The sequence below is a fragment of the Pseudophryne corroboree genome, chromosome 2 (assembly GCF_028390025.1).
Source record: "Pseudophryne corroboree isolate aPseCor3 chromosome 2, aPseCor3.hap2, whole genome shotgun sequence".
Classification (NCBI taxonomy): Eukaryota; Metazoa; Chordata; class Amphibia; order Anura; family Myobatrachidae; genus Pseudophryne; species Pseudophryne corroboree.
This window is the reverse complement of record NC_086445.1, coordinates 106,338,364-106,357,615: the sequence shown is the minus strand read 5'-3', so window position 1 is coordinate 106,357,615 and position 19,252 is coordinate 106,338,364. Positions and strand designations below refer to the sequence as shown.

The 19,252-nt window shown below is 46.5% G+C and overlaps 1 protein-coding gene across 1 annotated transcript in view; it reads left to right on the top strand.

Annotated features, from left to right (window-relative positions):
- Positions 1 to 19,252, top strand: part of FDX1 (ferredoxin 1) — a 63,259-nt gene that overhangs the window by 34,233 nt on the left and 9,774 nt on the right. Inside the window, exon 2 of the mRNA XM_063951589.1 lies at positions 1,905 to 2,029. Coding sequence (XP_063807659.1) covers positions 1,905 to 2,029 — 125 coding nt within the window. The remainder of the gene's footprint in view (positions 1 to 1,904; positions 2,030 to 19,252) is intronic.

The following is a 19,252-nucleotide window of genomic DNA, read 5'->3' as shown; positions in this document are numbered from 1 at the left end:
TGGCCTCTTCCTCTAAGACAGGACCTGCTGCAGCAGGGGCCCTGTCTGTTGCAAGACTTACCGCGGCTGCGTTTGACGGCATGGCGGTTGAACGCCGGATCCTAGCAACAACAAAAAAAGGTATTCCGGATGAGGTCATTCCTACGCTAATCAAGGCTAGGAAGGACGTGACATCGAAACATTATCACCGAATATGGACAAAATATGTTTCTTGGTGTGAGGTCAGGAATGCTCCTATGGAGGAATTCCATCTGGGTAGTCTCCTTCACTTCCTGCAAACTGGAGTGAATTTGGGCCTAAAATTAGGCTCCATAAAAGTTCAGATTTCGGCCTTATCCATTTTCTTTCAAAAGGAATTGGCCTCTCTACCTGAAGTACAGACTTTTTGTAAAGGGAGTACTGCATATTCAGCCTCCTTTTGTACCTCCGGTGGCGCCTTGGGACCTTAACGTGGTGTTAAGTTTCCTTAAGTCACATTGGTTTGAACCACTCAAAACGGTGGAGTTAAAATATCTCACTTTGAAGGTGGTCATGTTGCTAGCCTTGGCTTCGGCTAGGCGAGTCTCGGAATTGCCGGCTTTATCACATAAAAGCCCCTATCTGGTTTTTCATGTGGATAGGGCGGAATTGCGGACTCGTCCTCAATTCCTACCTAAAGTGGTTTCATCCTTTCATATGAATCAACCTATTGTTGTGCCTGTGGCTACGCGTGACTTGAAGGATTCCGAGTCCCTGGATGTGGTCAGGGCTTTGAAAATTTACGTGGCCAGAACGGCTAGAGTCAGAAAAACAGAAGCACTATTTGTCCTGTATGCAGCCAACAAGGTTGGCGCTCCTGCTTCAAAGCAGACTATTGCTCGCTGGATCTGTAACACGATTCAGCAGGCGCATTCTGCGGCAGGATTGCCGTTACCAAGATCGGTTAGGGCCCATTCCACTAGGAAGATGGGCTCTTCTTGGGCGGCTGCCCGAGGGGTCTCTGCACTACAGCTGTGCCGAGCTGCTACTTGGTCGGGGTCAAACACCTTTGCAAAGTTCTATAAGTTTGATACCCTGGATGAGGAGGACATCCTGTTTGCTCAATCGGTGCTGCAGAGTCATCTGCACTCTCCCGCCCGTTTGGGAGCTTTGGTATAATCCCCATGGTCCTTACGGAGTCCCCAGCATCCTCTAGGACGTTAGAGAAAATAAGATTTTAAACCTACCGGTAAACCTTTTTCTCGTAGTCCGTAGAGTATGCTGGGCGCCCGTCCCAAGTGTGGACTACTTCTGCATGACTTGTATATAGTTATTGCTTACAAAAGGGTTGTGTTATAGTTTCGTCGATTTTGGACCGATGATATGTTGGTTTTCATACTGTTAACTAGATAGTATATCACAAGTTATACGGTGTGATTGGTGTGGCTGGTATGAATCTTGCCCTTGGATTAACAAAAATCCTTTCCTCGTGCTGTCCATCTCCTCTGGGCACAGTTTCTCTAACTGAGGTCTGGAGGAGGGGCATAGAGGGAGGAGCCAGTGCACCCCAGAGTCAGTCTTTCTTAAAGTGCCCATGTCTCCTGCGGAGCCCGTCTATCCCCCATGGTCCTTACGGAGTCCCCAGCATCCTCTACGGACTACGAGAAAAAGATTTACCGGTAGGTTTAAAATCTTATTATATATCATATTTTCATGGTGATAACATTATTTAAAACCCGGTGGTGAGTATCACTTTACAATGATTTTAAGAAGGATATTTTACACTTCTTTAGGAAGAGATGTTTGTGAACTCTACTTTCTGCAATAGACAAAACACTGTATGTAATACAGGCCATCCTGTGTTTTCTAATATGGTTCCCCCATCTGGGCAAATAAGGAATGTGAAACCTTACTGTACTTTTATGTTCTTGTTTCATCTATTGCAGCTCAGAAGACAGAGTTACAGTAAAGTTTATAAATCGGGATGGAGACACCATTGTAGCAGAGGGGAAAGTTGGAGAGTCTCTTCTGGATCTGGTTGTAGAAAAGAATTTGGACATTGATGGCTTTGGTGAGTATGTTGGTCTTGTCAGTACATTTAAAGTCTCAAAAAAATCTACGATGGACCGGGGCAATTCCTCGGTCCCTGGGTCTAGGGAGGTCAATCCCGTGCCGTTTTTTCAATACCAGGACTCGGGATTGAAAAACGGTCAATCCCTGGATTCCTGGGATACTCGAGATTGGCTAAAGTTAAAAATAATAATAATAAAATGTACCTTCCTCATGTCTGGCTGTCGGCGGGCGCGGCAGGCAGGGAGCATGGGCGGCAGGAGGCGAGTGCGGTCATTCCAGACCGGTGGTGAGGCTTGCACTGCACTGTGTTGCGTGGCGTAACCTCTAACACCATGTCACGCTGCGCAGGCGCACAGCCGAGGGCAGGGGGAGCCGGGCTGCGTCTGAGCCGTATCCTGAACCGGCTCAGACACTGCCCAGCATTCGAAAAAAGCATTGGCCCGAATCCTAGGATTCCATCCTAGTCAGTTTTAGGCCAAAGTCCCAGGATCCCGCCAATCCCGATTCCGGAATTGCCCACCATTCCTGGGTCCAACGAAAAATTCAACATGTTGATTTTCCGATCCCGACTGAAAAACTGTCTGGAATGGCAAATCGGGAAACTTTAACATGCAGAATTTCCCCATTTCCCAGATGACTCTGATCATCAATGATCAGCAGATCAAATTGGGGAATGTTGGCGCAGAAGTATGGGGCCCTTTACTGTTCTTATATGTTGAAACATTAACAAATGCTTTGTGTAAGTAACTTTTTTCATACCTTTAGAAGTGAAGGGATGATATATCTGTACTTTCTGTCTTAACTTTACCGATGGAAATGTAAGGAAGAATAATGGCAGATAACTTCTCAAATAACCTTAGTGCTGACGTGTTCCTTATATCCTTCTTATACACTTGGCAGTGTTGCCAGGTGTTACTCTCTGCTTTATGGGCCACTGAAGCATCTGACAACAGAGTTTCCATATTGGATTAGACTGATTTTTGTCAAATATTTAGCAGCTTTCCTGGAGGTAAAACTTACAACTGTCTCCAGTGTGACTATAGAGGTTCTGTAAATACCAAGAAGCTCCGGGCTCTACAAGCTTGTTTATTTAAGATAAAATGGGGTTTCTGAAGAGCAGACTGAATGTTATTCTCATATAATGTCCTGTTTGGAATTACGTGAGACGGATCATATGGAACATATTTCATTCTCCATGTTTACATATTTCATTCTCCATTTTTAGTACCAGGATGTGAAGCTGTACTATTCGACTTCCCACCTAGTGCACGTTTCGGCTACCTTAGTTCTTCCTAGAGCTGCAGTCTGGGTAGATGTAGAAATCAAATTCTTTGCCTTTGTCTCTCTCTTCCATATGGGTCTTTCCTAGACCAAAACATCAACCTTGCTGTTACGGATTCTCTGATACTAATAGGTATATTTACTAAAGGTAGATTGTCAATAAAAAAAATAAAAAAATCAGAGGCTGAGACACATTTACAACAGATATTTTTTTTATTTTTATACACGTACTAGGTGAGGAGAGGTAAATGGCTGGGGAGGCACTGGCTAGTACCAGGGCCAGATTTACTCACCATATATAAGCCCGAGGGTTCATGTGGGTATATACAGGTGCAGCAGTATATACAGCTAGAAATTTGAGTATTGATCAACGATGTGCTGACAAGGTAGGCAGGGGGAGGGGAGGGGGGCACTGCCCCACCTGTCATTGACTTTTTACTCCAGAGTTTTGACTATACAGTGAGTACAATAATACTAATACTAAACTTCTAATATATTCTTTGTATTTTTTTATGTAATTTATATAATCAAAATTCTGGGGTATGACGGGAAAGGATCTGCCTCGCCTCACCGCACGTCACTGACATACATTCCAGCACCTTGTGGTCTGGCACCTCTTGTAATCCCGATATACAGTATTTCCCAGTTTAGTTCACTGGGAGGTGCTGTGTAAATTAAACACTTAACTGAGTAATATTTATGAAAGTATGTCCAATGAAGTTTTCTTAAAAAAAAAAAAAAAAAGCATTGGTACAAATATCAGTGGTCTGAACGTTGCGACCATCGTGACTTCAGTTTCCTGGCACATGATCCTCCGGCAGCATGATAGGCATTGGGGGGGGGGGGGGGGGGGGGAGGGGGGGGGGGAAATCGCTCTGAAGCACCAGTTGCAGAAAGCTTCTCTTCCTGCAGCCGCACTCTGGGCTTTCTTTTTCGGGGTCCATAGTCTCTACATGGTTAACCGTGGGGTATGCTTGATTGAGTCCAGGATTCAGGCACCGAACAGCAAAGATTTGAGGCTCCCAGGATGCACTGGGTCCCCCTCCACTCATACCCCGCTCAGGCTCTTCAGTTTTTGCTTGGTGGCAGCAGGAGTTGGTCACTGTTTAACAATGGGGCTGCATGCTGCAGTCCATGCTTTTCCATTTTTAACTTTTATTTTTACTTTTACAATGAGCAAGCAGCGCATGGTAGTCCTTTGGACGCCAGTGCTGCTGCTCCATCACCCCCACCAGTGCCACAACGCCAGCCATGGCTTGGGGATTTCGGCGGGACCCGACAGCCTTCTACTAGCAGGGGCACACAGGGCACCCCGGACTGCAAACTGGACTCATTGGGGACCGATAAGGCAGATTACCTCTTGCGGGTCCCACGATTACAGGAGTCCTATACCGGCAGTCCCTGGAGACGAAACGGCGGTGCTGACGTGGACCCAGACCATGGCACGCCTTGGCACTCCATTAGACCATCAGGGCTTACATAACTGGTGCTGTGAGAGCTTTAATATAGGCCAGGGAACCTGTGGTGGATGTCGACGAGGGAAGGCAGCACTGCTTCAGCGACCCCTCCCCCAGCCCAGGTCGCCATTCCGCTGAGGTCTTCCTGCCCTGGGCTGCTCCTCCTTTGCCCTACTTCCTCAGAGATGCTGGGCAGCCATTACAGAAGCTCTGCAGGTCTCCGGGAACGCTGGTTTTGGTCTCCCTGTGTACCTCTCCTTGGAGTCGGGTTATACACAGCGCTGCTTCCTACCAGCTTTAATCTAATAGCTGCATAGTTGATATTAATGCCCACTGCAGTTAAATTGTATTTTCTGCATTGTATGTAACTTATGCTAATTCTGCTTTTTGTGCTTTTCTCTCTGTGCATTATATTACTTTCCTTGTACCTTTCTTTCTACAGTAACCCTTAGATGCTGGTGTTGACAGGGTTTACTTTGCCCACATTACAAGTTATTTTATTTGTGCAGGCTTATTGTCATATACTGATTTCAGTTACACACTGCACATTACCATATTGTGAGTGTGTGTGTGTACTCTAGATGCCTTGCTAGACATAACTGCAAGGAAACAGGCTGGGGCTCCTACTCTAGTGTCATGTAAGACCTATTACACTGAGGTTTTACCTCAGGATCTATTACAAGACGGTCAGTGCATCTCTTGCTTTGTATACTTCGGCTAATCAGCACCCTCAGTACCAGCACAGGAGCCTCCATTGGCCTCATTTTCTAACATGCTGGCTAAAATGGCTGACCATATTGCAGCCCTGGCTGTGGGTCTCCCACAGCAATTGCAGCCTGTTTATCAGCCTATTACAGTCCCACCTGTCCCTCCTTCCTGGTTGGACATGTTTTCTAACTCTGTACAGAGTCTGGCAGCTTCATTTGCTGAAGTTCGTAACCTATTACATGGTCAGGTAAAACTACCTACACCTACTGCCACCAAGCATACTATGCCATCTTCACAGACTACACCGCGCTCAGATTCTGAGGAATCTTTTGCTGCGACAGATCATGCTGATTTCTCTGATGCAGACTCCCCCTCTGGGGAGGCAGAGGTACAGTCCAAATTTAGGGCTTAATTCAGATCTGATCGCTGTTATGCGAAATCGCAAGGTGGCCGATTATCGAACAAATGCGCATGCATATGGATCGTAATATGCAGGCGCCAGGCTAATCTGCGAAAAAATCCTGCGTCTTTTTTTCATCTGTAACTGCCCGTTTTCTGAGAGTGTCTGGAGAAATACAGGCATGCCCAAGTGTTTTCAGGGAGGGTGTGTGACGTCGGCTCCGTCCCCGATCAGCCTATTTGTATCGCACTGTAGGATTAAGTCCTGGGCTACGCACAGTCTGCACAGACTGGAAAAATCATTAGATGGTGAGTAAGTTGCGAATGGATTTGCAGCTGACCGGGGTTTGCAAATCTCTTTGCACGGTGTACGCAGACATTCACAGGGCGGTTTTTCACTCTGTAAGGGCGGTGACTATATGGTTGCAGACCTCTGCAAATTCGCAGGGTGCGATCTGGTCTGAATTAGGCCCTTAATGTGGCAGCGATGAAATTCTCACTCCAGCTTGAGGATACAGAACCAGCCCCCAAATCTAAAGATCCTCTGTGAAGACGCCAGAAAGTGGCTGAATTTCAATCTGACCATTTCTCTGATGCTGTGAATGAGGCATGGAAAACTCTTAGCAAGAATTGTTTACTGTACCTAAAAGGCTAAACTCCTTTTATCCATTACCCATGGCTGATTGTGCTAAATGGGAAAATCCACCTACTGTGGACTCTCATGTGACACGTTGAATCAAGGACATAAGGACATACCTGATAGGCAATTGGACACGTGTCTCAAATCTTTATATTCATTTACAGGCGCCGCAGCCAGATCTGCTACGGCCTGGGTGGCTAAAGCCATTGAAAACTGGGCTGATGCCCTTGAACAGTTTCCAAGCAGAGGCAACCAAAGAACTGTAATTAATTGCCAAAATCAGAGTTGCCGCCTATTACATTGGAGAGGCGGCTCTGGATACAGCTCTACTGTCCTCTAAAGCTTTCGCTGCTTCTGTAGTAGCATGCTGCATTGTTTGGCTTCGTTCCTGGATGGCAGACTCTGACGCTAAGAAAAGCCTGGAAGCACTTCCATACACAGGCTAATTTTCTTTTTGGACCAGAATTGTACAAGATTGTAAATAACCTGGCAACTTCTAAAACAACTTGCCTACCCTCAGCCTCCTCTACGTGGCCTCGGACTCCATCCTTTCCCCATAAGGGCAAGGCTAGAGGCCAGACCTTCCCTAGACAATCTCACCCCATAAAGGCTTCTAAGCCCAAACCCAAACAGGCCTGGGCAGCTGGATGCCCAACTACGAAATCAGTAGACAAACTCTCTGCCTGACGGGGCGGGCCTCCCCCTGGGGAACCCCAGGGTGGGAGGCAGACTTCTTCAGTTCACCCATGTGTGGTATTGGATCACAACGAACGCCTGGGTTCAAGAAATGGCCTCTCACAGGTACGCTCTCTCCTTCCTGAAGTGTCCTCCCAGACTATATTTTCCTACCAGTCCACCAGCAGACCTCATCAAGACCAAGGCGCTGAAGACAGTTATTCACTCCTTACTACTATCAGGCATGATTATTCCTGTCCCTGTGTCTCAACAGGGCCAAGGGTTCTATTCTACACTTTTTTTGGTTCATAAACCCAATGGGTCTCATCGTCCCATCCCCAATCTAAAATGACTGAACAAATAACTCAAAGTGCCCAGGTTTGGAATGGAAACTCTTCATTCCATTGTCCTGGCCATATTGCCTGTGGATTTTATGGTATCCCTGGATATACAGGATGCTTACCTCCATGTACCTATAGCTGCCGGTCATCAACAATACCTCCGATTTGCTGTCCTCCGTCAGCAAATTCCAGTTCCAGGCCCTACCCTTTGGCCTTTTTACAGCTCTTAGGGTGTTCACCAAACTCATGGAGGTGATGGCTGCTCATCTTCGCAGAGAGGGAATCTGGATACTCCCTTACCTGGAGGACTTCCTCCTTCTTGCACATTCTCCAGAGGTCGATGTGACAATGTCATTCTTTCAGAGTCGCTGATGGCTGATCAACTGGGCCATGTCCTCTCTCATCCCGTCTCAGCGGATGCTCCATCTCTGAGCTCTGCTGGATGCTCACATGCAACACATCTTTCTTCCTCTGGACAAGATTGCAGCACTACAGTTGCGCATTCATAACCTACTCCACACTTGTAGAGTCTGTTTTCACTCAGCCTGGACAAGGGTCACCCGTTCTGGATTCCACACTGGGTGGTTCTGACCATGGATGCCAGCCTCTGTGAGTGGGGAGTGGTCATGGGCAGTCACTTCTTTCAGGGCCGCTGGTCCCCAACAGAAAGGTATCTTCCGATCCACGTCCTGGAACTTTGGGCAGTTTACCGAGCCCTTCAGATGGCTCAGGACCTTCTTCACGGTTCTCCCATGTAAGTACGGTCAGATAACACCTTGGCAGTGCCTTACAGATGGAGCCTAGCTCATCTAGCCTTCTCTGCTGCGCCTAGGTGCACCAAGGTTGTGGAGGTGCGGGATGTGGTGCCCCTTGATTGGCAGAGCTGGATGGCTTTAGAGTGGCATACCCTTACATTAACACTTATCACCTACTAATTTCTTCATCACTATTTCTTATTTCTCTGACGTCCTAGTGGATGCTGGGAACTCCGTAAGGACCATGGGGAATAGCGGCTCCGCAGGAGACTGGGCACAACTAAAGAAAGCTTTAGGTCACCTGGTGTGCACTGGCTCCTCCCACTATGACCCTCCTCCAAGCCTCAGTTAGTTAGATTTTGTGCCCGGCCGAGGTTGGATGCACACTAGGGGCTCTCCTGAGCCCTTAGAAAGAAAGTATAGATTTAGGTTTTTTATTTTCAGTGAGACCTGCTGGCAACAGGCTCACTGCAGCGAGGGACTAAGGGGAGAAGAAGCGAACTCGCCTGCTTGCAGCCGGATTGGGCTTCTTAGGCTACTGGACACCATTAGCTCCAGAGGGATCGACCGCAGGCCCAGTCCTTGGTGTTCGGTCCCGGAGCCGCGCCGCCATCCCCCTTACAGAGCCAGAAGCAAGAAGAGGTCCAGAAAATCGGCGGCAGAAGACATCAGTCTTCACCAAGGTAGCGCACAGCACTGCAGCTGTGCGCCATTGCTCCTCATGTACACCTCACACTCCGGTCACTGAGGGTGCAGGGCGCTGGGGGGGGGGGCGCCCTGAGTAGCAATATTAACACCTTGGCTGGCAAAAATACCACAATATATAGCCCCAGAGGCTATATATGTGGTAAATACCCCTGCCAGAATCCAGAAAAAAGCGGGAGAAAAGTCCGCGAAAAAGGGGCGGAGCTATCTCCCTCAGACACACTGGCGCCATTTTCTCTTCACAGTGCAGCTGGAAGAAAGCTCCCCAGGCTCTCCCCTGTAGTTTTCAGGCTCAAAGGGTTAAAAAGAGGGGGAGCACTAAATTTAGGCGCAATATTATATATACAAGCAGCTATTGGGGAAATTTCACTCAGTTATAGTGTTAATCCCCACATTATATAGCGCTCTGGTGTGTGCTGGCATACTCTCTCTCTGTCTCCCCAAAGGGCTTTGTGGGGTCCTGTCCTCAGTCAGAGCATTCCCTGTGTGTGTGCGGTGTGTCTGTACAGCTGTGTCGACATGTTTAATGAGGAGGCTTATATGGTGACGGAGCAGATGCCGATAAATGTGATGTCGCCCCCTGTGGGGCCGACACCAGAGTGGATGGTTAGGTGAAAGGATAAAAGGGTGGATGACGTAACAGCTGTGGGACAGCCGGCTTCTCAGTCCGCGCCTGCCCAGGCGTCTCAAAGGCCATCAGGGGCTCAAAAAAACACAAAAAACGCCCGCTCACTCAGATGGCAGACACAGACGTCAACACGGAGTCTGACTCCAGTGTCGACAAGGTTGAGACATATACACAATCCACTAGGAACATCCGTGACTTAATCCCGGCAATAAAAAATGTGTTACACATTTCTGACATTAACCCAAGTACCACTAAAAAAGGGTTTTATGTTTGGGGAGAAAAAGCAGGCAGTGTTTTGTTCCCCCATCAGATGAATGAATGAAGTGTGTGAAAAGCGTGGTTTCCCCCCCGATAAGAAACTGGTAATTTCTAAAAAGTTACTGATGGCGTACCCTTTCCCGCCAGAGGATAAGTTACGCTGGGAGATATCCCCTAGGGTGGATAAGGCGCTCACACGGTTGTCAAAAAAGGTGGCACTGCTGTGTTAGGAACGGCCACTTTGAAGGTACCTGTTGATAAAAAGCAGGAGGCTATCCTGAAGTCTGTATTTACACACTCAGGTACTAGACTGAGACCTGCAGATCGTGCTGCTGCAGCGTGGTCGGTGACCCTGTCACACATGAGAACATATTAAAGACGTCGTCTTATATATGAGGGATGCACAGAGGGATATTTTGCCGGCTGGCATCCAAAATGAATGTAATGACCATTCTGTCAGGAGGGTATTAGAGACCTGTCACTGGACAGGTGATGCTGACTTTAAAAGGCGCATAGAGACTCTGCCTTATAAGGGTGAGGAATTATTTGGGGATGGTCTCTGGGACCTCGTATCCATTACCTCAGGTTTCCTCACAGACTAAGAAAGCACTGTATTATCAGGTACAGTCCTTTCGGCTTCAGAAAAGCAAGCGGGTCAAAGGCGCTTCCTTTCTGTACAGAGACATGGGGAGAGGGAAAAAGCTGCACCAGTCAGCCTGTTCCCAGAATCAAAATTCTTCTCTCGCTTCCTCTGAGTCCACAGCATGACGCGGGGGCTCCACAGGTGTAGCCAGGTACGGTGGGGGGCCGTCTCAAAAAAATTTCAGCGATCAGTGGGCTCGCTCACAGGTGGATCCCTGTTTCATTCAAGTAGTATTTCAGGGGTACAAGCTGGAATTAGAGATGTCTCCCCCCCGCCGTTTCCTCAAATATGCCTTGCCGACAACTCCCTCAGGCAGGGAGGCTGCGCTAGAGGCAATTAATAAGCTGTATTCCCAGCAGGTAATACTCAAGGTGCCCCTACTTCAACAAGGACGGGGTTACTATTCCACACGGTTTGGAGTACCGAAACCGCATGGTTCGGTGTGACCCATTTTATATTTAAAATCCTTGAACACATACATAAAAAATTCAAGTTCAAGATGGAATCGCTCAGGGCGGTTATTGCAAGCCTGGACGAGGGGGATTACATGGGATCCCGGGACATCAAGGATGCTTACCTGCATGTCCCCATTTACCATCCTCGCCAGGAGTACCTCAGATTTGTGGTACAGGATTACCATTACCAAGTCCAGACACTGCCGTTTGGACTGTACATGGCACCGAGGGTGTTTACCAAGGTAATGGCCAAAATGATGATACTCCTTCGAAAAAAGGGAGTTTTAATTATCCCGTACTTGGACAATATCCTTATAAGGGCAAGGTCCGAGGAGCAGTTGCTAGTCGGGGTAGCACTATTTTGGAAAGTGCTAAAACAGCACGGTTGGATTCTAAACAGTCCAAAGTCACAGCTGGTTCCTACGACACGTCTACTGTTCCTGGGGATGGTTCTGGACACAGAACAGAAATAAGTGTTTCTCCCGGAGGAGAAAGCCAAGGAACTGTCATCTCTAGTCGGAGACCTCCTGAAGCAAAAACAGGTATCTGTGCATCATTGCACGCGAGTCCTGGGAAAAAAAATGGTAGCTTCCTACGAAGCAATCCCATTCGGCAGGTTCCATGCAAGAGGGCCGCAGGTTCGGCATACAGGACTAGGTCCTAGTGACCATGGATGCCAGCCTTTGAGGCTGGGGGGCAGTCACACAGGGAAAAAACTTCCAGGGACTTTGGTCAAGTCAAGTGACTTCCCTACACATAAATATTCTGGAACTGAGGGCCATTTACAATGCCCTGAGTCAGGCAAGGCCTCTGCTTCAAAACCAGCCGGTACTGATCCAATCAGACAACATCACGGCAGTCGCCCATGTAAACCAACGGGGCGGCACAAGAAGCAGGATGGCGATGGCAGAAGCCACAAGGATTCTCCGATGGGCGGAAAATCATGTGTTAACACTGTCAGCAGTGTTCATTCCCGGAGTGGACGACTGGGAAGCAGATCTTCTCAGCGGACACGACCTCCACCCGGGAGAGTGGGGATTTCATCCAGAAGTCTTCCAAAGGATTGTACACCATTGGGAAAGGCCACAGGTGGACATGATGGCGTCCCGCCTCAACAAAAAGCTATAAAAGATATTGCGCCAGGTCAAAGGACCCTCAGGCGATAGCTGTGGACGCTCTGGTAACACCGTGGGTGTACCAGTCGGTTTGTGTTCCTCCCTCTGCCTCTCATACAAAAGGTACTGAGAATAATAGGAAGGCGAGGAGTAAGAACGATACTCGTGGTTCCGGATTGGCCAAGAAGAGCTTGGTACCCAGAACTTCAAGAAATTATATCAGAGGACCCATGGCCTCTGCCGCTCAGACAGGACCTGCGGCAGCAGGGGCCCTGTCTGTTCCAAGACTTACCGCGGCTACGTTTTGACGGCATGGCGGTTGAACGCCGGATCCTAAAGGAAAAGGGCATTCCGGAGGAAGTCATTCCTACGCTGATTCAAGCCAGGAAAGATGTAACTGCAAAACATTATCACCGCATATGGCGAAAATATGTTGCTTGGTGTGAGGCCAAAAAGGCCCCAACAGAGGAATTTCAACTAGGTCGATTTCTGCATTTCCTACAAGCAGGAGTGTCTATGGGCCTAAAATTAGGCTCCATTAAGGTACAGATCTCGGCTCTGTCGATTTTCTTCCAAAAAGAACTAGCTTCAGTACCTGAAGTTCAGACATTGTAAAAGGAGTGCTGCATATTCAGCCCCCGGTTGTGCCTCCAGTGGCACCTTGGGTTCTCAACGTGGTGTTGAGTTTTCTTAAAATCACATTGGTGTGAGCCACTAAAAACCGTGGATCTAAAATATCTCACGCGGAAAGTGGTCATGTTATTGGCCTTGGCTTCGGCCAGGCGTGTATCAGAATTGGCGGCTTTGTCATATAAAAGTCCTTATCTAATTTTCCATATGGATAGGGCAGAATTGAGGACTCGTCCCCAGTTTCTCCCTAAGGTGATATCAGCTTTTCACTTGAACCAACTATTGTAGTGCCTGCGGCTACTAGGGACTTGGAGGATTCCAAGTTACTGGACGTAGTCAGGGCCTTGAAAAATTATGTTTCCAGGACGGCTAGAGTCAGGAGAACTGACTCGCTGTTTATCCTGTATGCACCCAGCAAACTGGGTGCTCCTGCTTCTAAGCAGACTATTGCTCGCTGGATTTGTAGCACAATTCAGCTGGCGCATTCTGCGGCTGGACTACCGCAGCCAAAATCTGTAAAAGCCCATTCCACAAGGAAGGTGGGATCATCTTGGGCAGCTGCCCGAGGGGTCTCGGCTTTCCAACTTTGCCGAGCTGCAACTTTGGTCAGGGGCAAACACGTTTGCTAAATTCTACAAAATTGATACCCTGGCTGAGGAGGACCTGGAGTTCTCTCATTCGGTGCTGCAGAGTCATCCGCACTCTCCCGCCCGTTTGGGAGCTTTGGTATAATCCCCATGGTCCTTACGGAGTTCCCAGCATCCACTAGGACGTCAGAGAAAATAAGATTTTACTCACCGGTAATTCTCGTAGTCCGTAGTGGATGCTGGGCGCCCATCCCAAGTGCGGATTGTCTGCAATACTTGTATATAGTTATTGCCTAACTAAAGGGTTATTGTTGAGCCATCTGAGAGGCTCAGTTATATTCATACTGTTAACTGGGTATAGTATCACGAGTTATACGGTGTGATTGGTGTGGCTGGTATGAGTCTTACCCGGGATTCAAAATCCTTTCTTATTATGTCAGCTCGTCCGGGCACAGTGTCCTAACTGAGGCTTGGAGGAGGGTCATAGTGGGAGGAGCCAGTGCACACCAGGTGACCTAAAGCTTTCTTTAGTTGTGCCCAGTCTCCTGCGGAGCCGCTATTCCCCATGGTCCTTACGGAGTTCCCAGCATCCACTACGGACTACGAGAAATAGATTTACCGGTGAGTAAAATCTTATTTTTAATTGCATCTGATTTTTGTATCACTTTTTCTATAGCTTCGGCTTCTTAAACACTAATCTATTAATATTCTAGTTTTTTCATTGGTATGCTGCCCTGGGCTGTCTGGCTTATGCTGATTTTTTTTTTTTTTTTTTTTTGGGGGGGTGCCATGCCCTGCACCTAGATATAGCGCTAGAGACCCCCAATATATATATGCAGAGAGGCCTTGACGCGGCTTGGGGGCTTACACATACATTTGCGCAGATATATGTAACCGAGATCTCTGAATTCTAAGATATTGTATGGGATTTAAATCTGGTTACTGCTATCATTCAGGGTGCTGGGGGAAACAAAACACCTTGGCAGTGCCTTACAGATGGAGCCTAGCTCATCTAGCCTTCTCTGCTGCGCCTAGGTGCACCAAGGTTTATTAGCATAAGCCTTTCATCTATTGTTCTCAGCTGCAATATAATACAGAGAGAATAATACAACCAGGGATTAAGTCCGACCGTACTGGCTCAGTTAATCCTATTAAAGGGATAGATCAGCAGGGCTCCATCTGTATGTTAATTGGCAGGGGGCCATGCACAGTTCCGCCACAATGCAGGAAGTAGCACAGATTCTTGCCTGGGTGGAACGGCACCTTCTTGCCATCTCCGCGATCTTCATCCCGGGGGTCCTCAACTGGGAAGCACACTTCCTCAGTCGCCAGGTTGTTCACGCCAGAGAGTGGTCTCTACACTCAGACATCGTTCAGCTTCTGGTGACCAAATGTAATCTTCCGGACGTGGACCTCATGGCCTCCAGACACAACCGCAAAGTACTCGTGTACAGGTCCAGGACAAGGGATCCGGACGCTCTAACAATCCCGTGGCCCTTTCATCTGGCTTATCTCTTCCCTCCAGTATCTCTCCTTCCCAGAATGCTACGCAAATCTAAAGAGGAGGGTGGCACAACCATCCTAGTGGCTCATGCCTGGCCCAGGCGCCACTGGTTCAGAGATCTTCAGTGTCTCTCCATAGACACGCCCTTCCCGCTTCCACTTCGACCAGACCTTTTGTCACAAGGTCCCTGTCTACATCCAGACCTAGCTTGCTACTCTTTGACTGCGTGGCTCTTGAGTCATCCATGCTAAGGAATAAAGGATTTTCCAGTGCAGTTATTCAAACCATGCTAGATGCTCTGAAACTGGCATCGGCTTGCATATATTACCGTATATGGCACTCTTACTCTGTGGTGTGCTCATCACCACTATGATCCTCTAGTGTTTCGGATATCTAGATTCCTAGCATTTCTACAGGCGTGCCTTGACATGGGTCTCCACCTTGCATCTCTTAAAGTTCAAGTTTCTGCTCTGTCCGTCTGGTTTCAGAAAAGACTTGCTCCCTTGCCAGATGTCTGTTCCTTCTTTCAGGGCTTACTCCGGATTCAACATCCCTTTGTCCCTCCAGTGGCTCCTTTTGGATTTGTCCTTGGTTCTTTGGACCTTGTAACAGCCTCCCTTTGAACCATTTGATACTGCTGACTTCAAAAGGTTGACCACAAAGACACTCTCCCTCTTGGCCATCGCCTCAGCCCACAGAGTATCTGACTTGGGGGCACTCTCCTGCAGTCCCCCCTTTTTTAATTTTCAGAATGATGGGGCTGTCTTTAGGACTAAGCAGGGATACCTCCACAAGGTAGTATCCAAGTTCCATATCAACAAGGAAATTGTAGTACAGGCCTTCCATGGCCTTTCACCTGAGGAAGCTTTGTTGGATGTGATCCATGCTCTGAGAGTCTATGTGGACTGTACCAGTTCCATTAGGAAAAAAGATTAGTGGTTGTGGATTCCACAAGCGTGGCTGGCCAGCTAATAAACAAACTTTGGCTCATTGGCTCCGCTTCACCATCTCACAGGCTTACACGCAAGCTGATCTTCCAGTTCCAAATACAGTACTCACTCTTTGGGACCTTCATGGGCAGCTCACCATGGCTTGCCTGCTGAACAACTATGCAAGGCTGCTACTTGTTCCTCTGCCCACACGTTTCTTAGGTTCTATGCCTTTGATACGTTTGCCTCTCAGGATGCATCCTTTGGCTGCAATGTCCTCATTTCAGCTTAGTAGTGTTCACTTCCATATTAGGGCGATTCTCCATGATGCACGGGACAGCTACGCAAATTCAAACAACATACTTCTACAAAATATCAAGATTTCAGTGGGTCTTAAGTTCTAGGGTTAGACATTGCTACTAAGCAATTAAGTTTTCATTTAACCATTTCTTAGACCATTTTAAAAGGAAAAAAAAATTAAAAGGGAGTGATGCACAGGACTTTATATTCACTTTCTGGAGAATCACCCATTACACCCATGGAACATCCCCAAGGTTAACCCTGTGGAGACTATGGACCCTGAAGAAGAAAATAAGAGTTATGGTAAAACTTACCCTAATTAACTCTTATTCTTTGAGGTCCATAGGATCCACAGATCGCCCACCCTGATGCACCTAGCTTCAATGGGTTACTCTTCTGGGTCACCAGTTCCCTTCTCCTACAAGTGAGCGTGTATTTCCTATATGTACCATTCTTCATTCTCTCCTCTCCAGCTCCTGCTTTGGACTTGTTAACTAAAACTGAAGAGCTTGAGCTGTGGGCAGGGTATGAGGAGAGAGGGACCCAGTGCATCCTGGGAGGCTCAAAGCTTTGCTGTTCAGTGCCTGAATCCTGGTCTCCACCAAGCATACCCCAAGGTTAACCCTGTGGATCCTATGGACCTCGAAGAAAAAGTTAACAAAGGTACATTTTACCATAACTCTTATTTTCTGACAGGACGCATCAGATGAAAAGAAAAAGTGGACAGCGATAAAGTAACAGCCAACCAGCTCTTGACAGGCTGTGTGTTAGAGAAATGACAGTTAGGAGCTGGTTGGCTGATACTTTCGCTCTCATTTCATGACTCTCCAAGGCTTAGTACATTTCCCCCTTTGTGCTTTGTGACATGATGCATTTTCCTGCTTCATAGCCATTAGACTAGGATGGGGAGACTGTGGCTATAAAGGGGGGAACACGGTGAGCAACTCTGTCTGGTAGGATGTGGCATTTAAATTTTGCTCCATTGGTATTAAGGGGCCAAATGTATGCTAAGAAAACACTACCCACTCCATTGCCACATTGAACCATTGAGGCAACATCGATTCACGTCTTCCTGTTACAGATATTTTCACATACACCTCTTAAAGAGGTGTACTATATCTTTACATTTAGGGAGGTGTATTCATGGTGTAAAGGACACAGTGTGATTACTGATTAGTAAAAAAAATAAAAATAAAATAATAATAGAGAGAGAGAGAGATATATATATATATATATATATATATATATATATATATATATATATATATATATATAATATATATATATAATTTTTTTTTTTTTTTTTTATTATCTCAAACACTGAGCAACATCCCCAAACAGGTCATTTCAACTTTAAACTTGTCATTTATTTTGTACAGTCTGGACATGGCTACTAATAACAAATGCACAGACAAAATTCTTAAAGCTATGTGTGCAAATGCTAGGGGCTTAGGAGACAAAATTCCAGAGCTAATTGCGATAATGACAAGGGATAACCTGGATTTTGTGGCAATTAGAGTCATGGTGCAATGATAATCATGACTGTGACATAGCTATACCAGGATACAATTTATTTAGGAAGGATAGAATAGGAAGAATAGGAGGAGGGGTAGCAATATATGTGAAAAAAAGCATAAATGCTACTTTAATACAAAATATTGAAGACAAAACTGAGGCCCTTTGGGTCACCATAGAAACCGGGGAGAAGGATGTTATTCGCATTGGGGTGATCTATAGACCACCAGGCCAGGGGCATGATTTGGACAGGAACCTATTGTTGGACATCACTAATATGGCTTTAAAGGGAGAAGTCATAATCATGGGAGACTTTAATTTACCTGATGAAAATTGGGAGGGGTCTTTTGCAAGTTCAGCTACAAGTGGCAAATTTCTACATTCCTTACAGGGAGCATCTCTCAAGCAATTGGTGATGGAGCCCACTCGCAAAGATTCAATATTTAGATTTAATTCTTACAAATGGTGATAGGATATCCGACATATATGTGGGTGAGCACCTGGGATCCAGTGATCATCAAGCAGTATGGTTTAGTATAAAGACAGGATCCAACTCCTGTCACACAAAAACAAAGGTGTTGGATTTTAGAAATGCTGATTTTGCAAAAATGGGGAGATGTTTAAGTGATTCATTGGCGGACTGGTGGAACTTGGAAGGAGTGCAGGAGAGGTGGGAAAAACTGAAAAGTGCAATACGAAGTGCAACTGATCTTTGTATCAAAAGGGTTAGGAAAAGCACCAGGAAAAGGAAGCCAGTGTGGTTCACAAAAGAAGTATCAACTAGTGTGAAAGCAAAAAAGATGGCTTTTAGGAAATACAAACAGACTCAAAATAATAATAACAAAGAGGTGTATCTTGACAGACGGAAGGATGCTAAGAAAGTGATCAGACGTGCAAAGGCAGAAGCTGAGGAAAAAATGGCCCAGTCAGTAGATAAAGGGGGCAAAACTTTTTTTAAGTATGTAAGTGAAAGGAGAAAATCAAATGGAGGAATAATAAGACTTAAGACAGAGTGAGCGTTTGGTGGAGGGTGACAAGGCAATAGCAGATCACCTAAATAATTATTTTTGCTCAGTATTTACTACAGAAGAAGGGATTGGGGCCACAGTTAAGTTGCAAGGACATTCATAAAAATAAGGTAGTTGAAAGGACATTTACAGAGGAGAAGGTCCTAACAGAACTTTCACAACTAAAAGTGGATAAATCAATGGGACCAGATGGGATACACCCAAGGATACTCAAAGAGCTAAAAGATGTGCTGGTTACACCGTTAACAGAATTATTTAACCAGTCACTAAATACAGGTGCTATTCCAGAGGACTGGAAAAGAGCAAATGTAGTTCCACTGCACAAAAGTGGAAGCAAGGAAGAAGCAAGTAACTACAGACCAGTAAGCCTTACATCAGTAGTGGGGAAAGTAATGGAAAAACTATTAAAAGAAAGAGTTGTGGAATATCTTAAAACAGGATCCAAAACAGCATGGATTTACTGGTGGTAGATCATGCCAAACAAATCTTATTGACTTTTTTGACTCTGTGACAAAAATAATAGATCAAGGGGGAGCTGTAGATGTAGCATATCTAGACTTTAGTAAGACATTTGACACTGTCCCACATCGCAGACTGCTAAATAAACTTGAAAGCGTGGGGGTGGATTATAAAACGGTTAAATGGATAAGAACCTGGTTGCAGGATAG